Raw genomic sequence first — 3,296 nt, forward strand, 5'->3', positions numbered from 1 at the left:
CTCATACCTCCAGCCATTAGTACTAAGGGTATGGGAGAGAAAACAGCCTTCACTTGAGAAGCCTTCAAAGAAAACAGTGTACTCAGAAGAAGCAGGTTTCATTTTTAATGTAAAGTTAAAGGGAAGGTGAAGATTTTTGAGTTTTGTGATTGACTATGAGCCTCAGAGGGCAGAATGAAAAGATGTAGAAGATAAAGATAGGAGATAGTGAGAAATACCATGTTCTGAGTATTTGAAGATTTGAATCTGAAATCTGAGGGATGAACAGATTCCTACCATGAGCGAGAATAAAAGGCATGAGATTAGTCTTCATGACCCTATAGCAGACAGAGGGGCAAGACCTCGAGCACTGAAGAGTAAAGGGAGCATATTTCCAAGAGCATACACAGTTCCGGAACACATTATAGTATGTTCCAGAAGCACAACTTCCTTCTTCATTCAGGAAGCCCAATTTCCAAGCCCAATCTCCATTCAGGATACATTTAACAATGTATATTAAAAATATATATTTTATATAAAATGTATATTCATATATATTATATGAATTTGGTGTTTGTAAACCCACCAAACACCAAATTCAAAGAGAACAAATTTTATATACAGAAAGAAGAGACTACGATGAAAAGGCACATCACACAGATATTACATGAATGGCCACACATATATGAAAAGCTCATGAGTAATCAGAGAAATACAACATAAATACATGACGAGAATCCATTTTACACCATCAGATTGAAAAATGCTTAGAAATCTAACAACACTAAGTGTTGTCAAGATATGTGGTGTAAAGGAGAACTTACCCACAGATACAGAAATATAAATTAGGATAAATACTTAAGAAAGCAGTTTGGCCTTATCTATTATTGTTGGGGTGCCACACACTGCTACCCAATGATTCCATGTCTGGATTTTTTGCACTAAGCATATAAGTAAAATTTCAAAAATCTCTGTTTTAAAGTTAAACATCTCAGTACTATTTAATTCCCAAATTCAACACATACAAATATTTAATTTTGTAAAATTCCCTTCTCTCCTCTGATCTTCACCAATGAGGACTGAATAAACTAATTTTTAAGCACTCAGTGTAATACAAGTCAGGTAGCAAGTTTGAATACAAAATTTAACCTTATAATAAATTTTGCTACTGTTATTAATTACCACAGCTGGACCTCTAACAAAAAAAATATGCAGTTTTACTTGAATATTTTAAAAGCTTTTCTATTTTTTTTTTAAAAATTGTATTTCTAATTTCTCTCCTGAATGAAAAGAATTTCAAGAACCATTTGCATTAGGAGTGGTGGGAGATGGGGTAAAGGCTTTTCATAGCCTCCGGGAAAACTCTTAGAAGGCATTAGACATACGCCACCTCTAAAAGTAAGCAAGCAATTTATGAGACCGTGTTTTGGCTATTTTTTCCCCTCAGGAACAAAGGCCACGGGCCCCAAACGAGCACCCAAGGCGCATTCCCCTGCACTTCCTAGAAAACCTACCCTACCAAGGCACCGTACCAAACCTGATGCTCTCTGGCAGGAGGCGGGGCTTAGAGTGAGACGCAGGTCACCTGACAGCCCACGTTGTTATTCACCCTGCGCGCTTACGGGTCGGCGAGAGGAGCGGAAGATTCTAAAGCTCGAGGCCAAGACCTGAGCCCTTCAAGGCTCTCCTAGAATCTGGGACTGCGGGCTTCCCGGTAGACGCCCCACGAGCTCCGAAGCCTCGCTCAGTGACGAGTGGTCCTGGCGTCCCACCAGCCCAGCGGCCCGCCTCACCTGTCATCCAGACCTGTCACTGAGTGACACTCGCACTCTGCCAGGCCCGGAGAGCGCCACCTGCAGCGCCATGGAGGTGATGGGCAGCCGGCTCCTCAGCCCCAGCGCCTATCCTGCGCCCTGGTGGGAACCACAGCCCGAGGGACCTGGCCCCGCCAAGCGCCGCCGAATCGAGGAGCCCGCGGGCCCCGGGTCCGCGACTGCGCCCAGCCTGCAAGATCCCGCGGGGCCTCCGGCCGCGGACACGCTCACCTCCCTGGTGGTCTTGGCTCCGGGCTGTGCTCTGCAGCTGCCCCTGGACGATGTCGACCTGGTGCTGGAGCCCGAGCCGACGTCGGTCCTGCAAGTGTCACTCGGGGGACACACCCTACTGCTTGTCCCGGAGGCCCTGTGGGGCCCTGGAGGCGAACGCTCACGAGGGCAGGTCCACCCGCCTCACTGCCAGGAACCCAGCGTTCTCCAGGGCGCTCCCGGGGAAGACGTCGCCGTCCAACAGCGATTCTTCTGCGCATGTGTCCCAGGGATCGCCGCCCCAAAAGAGGCCTACGACGAGGACGCGGACCCCGAGTTCCTGCCTCCCTGGGTGGACGCTGCAGCAGGCTCCGTCGCTGGGTTCCGCCCCTACCCGCACAGCCCCATCGGAGAGCCCTCGCCTCGGGCCGCCACCCCTAGTCCATTGAGACGCTCGCCTGGTCTCTACGTCAACCTGGACTTCCACCTTCTGGAGCCCTTCCCCAGCTCACCGCTCCAGCCTCTACCTCCCTCTCCGAGTCCAGGTCCCCACGTGCGACCCCAGCGCCCTCCCGGTCCAGCACGCAAGGCCCGGAGACGCCTGTTCCAGGAATGAACTGCCCCACCATCCCTTGCCACCCGCCTCTGGGGTTAGTGATCTACCAAGACTCATTGTAAGCACTTACCACCACTCAGAGATGGAGCATCCTCATTCATAGACAGTGAGCAGCTATGGTTTTTGTTGGCTTTGTTCGTTTTGTTTTGTTTTTGTTTTGTTTTGGGTTTGTTTTTTTTTTGTTTTTTTTTTTGTTTTTTTTTTAATTTAAGTAAAATGCCTTAATCCGTAGCGGCAAAAAGAGGCTCTGGTAAGGACCTTTAGCAAAGAGCGTAGACCACAGATAGCCAACCGTGGATTTTTAGATCCCTCTCCTGTGCTGATAAGCAGCTGTTTTTTCCACATCTGTCACCTTGAGCCAACTCCATTCTTGTTTCACCCCTACTGTTGCCTCAGACTCATCTCAATTTTTTTCCAAATTTGTCTTTTTTCCAAATTTGTCTTTTTTTCATCACCTCCCCCATGCATTTCTTCTTTTTCTCCATTCCAAGATTATTTTTTCTTGTTTTTGTAGTTATGAATTTGCCTATATATTTCCCTAATGTTCTGTGAGGAGCTTTTTTTTGCTCAGCAATATTTTTAGCAAACGCAATATTTATTAAGAAGAACTTTGTGAAAGAGAAGCAAAATAAACAGCAGTGGTCAGAGGGAGAAGCTAAGGTACTACAGGTCCAATG

At 47.0% G+C, this 3,296-nt stretch overlaps 1 protein-coding gene across 1 annotated transcript; it reads left to right on the top strand.

The window, feature by feature from the left end:
* Positions 1-1,851: 1,851 nt before the first annotated feature.
* LOC128781544 (proline-rich protein 23A-like) lies at positions 1,852-2,619 on the top strand. Its single transcript, XM_053930401.1, has one exon. The coding sequence runs from the start codon at positions 1,852-1,854 to the stop codon at positions 2,617-2,619; it is 768 nt and encodes a 255-aa protein (XP_053786376.1).
* Positions 2,620-3,296: the final 677 nt, after the last annotated feature.

The sequence above is a fragment of the Desmodus rotundus genome, chromosome 8, assembly GCF_022682495.2.
Source record: "Desmodus rotundus isolate HL8 chromosome 8, HLdesRot8A.1, whole genome shotgun sequence".
Taxonomy (NCBI): Eukaryota; Metazoa; Chordata; class Mammalia; order Chiroptera; family Phyllostomidae; genus Desmodus; species Desmodus rotundus.

Coding starts and splice junctions, on each gene's coding strand:
- LOC128781544 (XM_053930401.1), top strand. CDS start 1,852: ATGGGCAGCCGGCTCCTCAGCCCCAGCGCCTATCCTGCGCCCTGGTGG.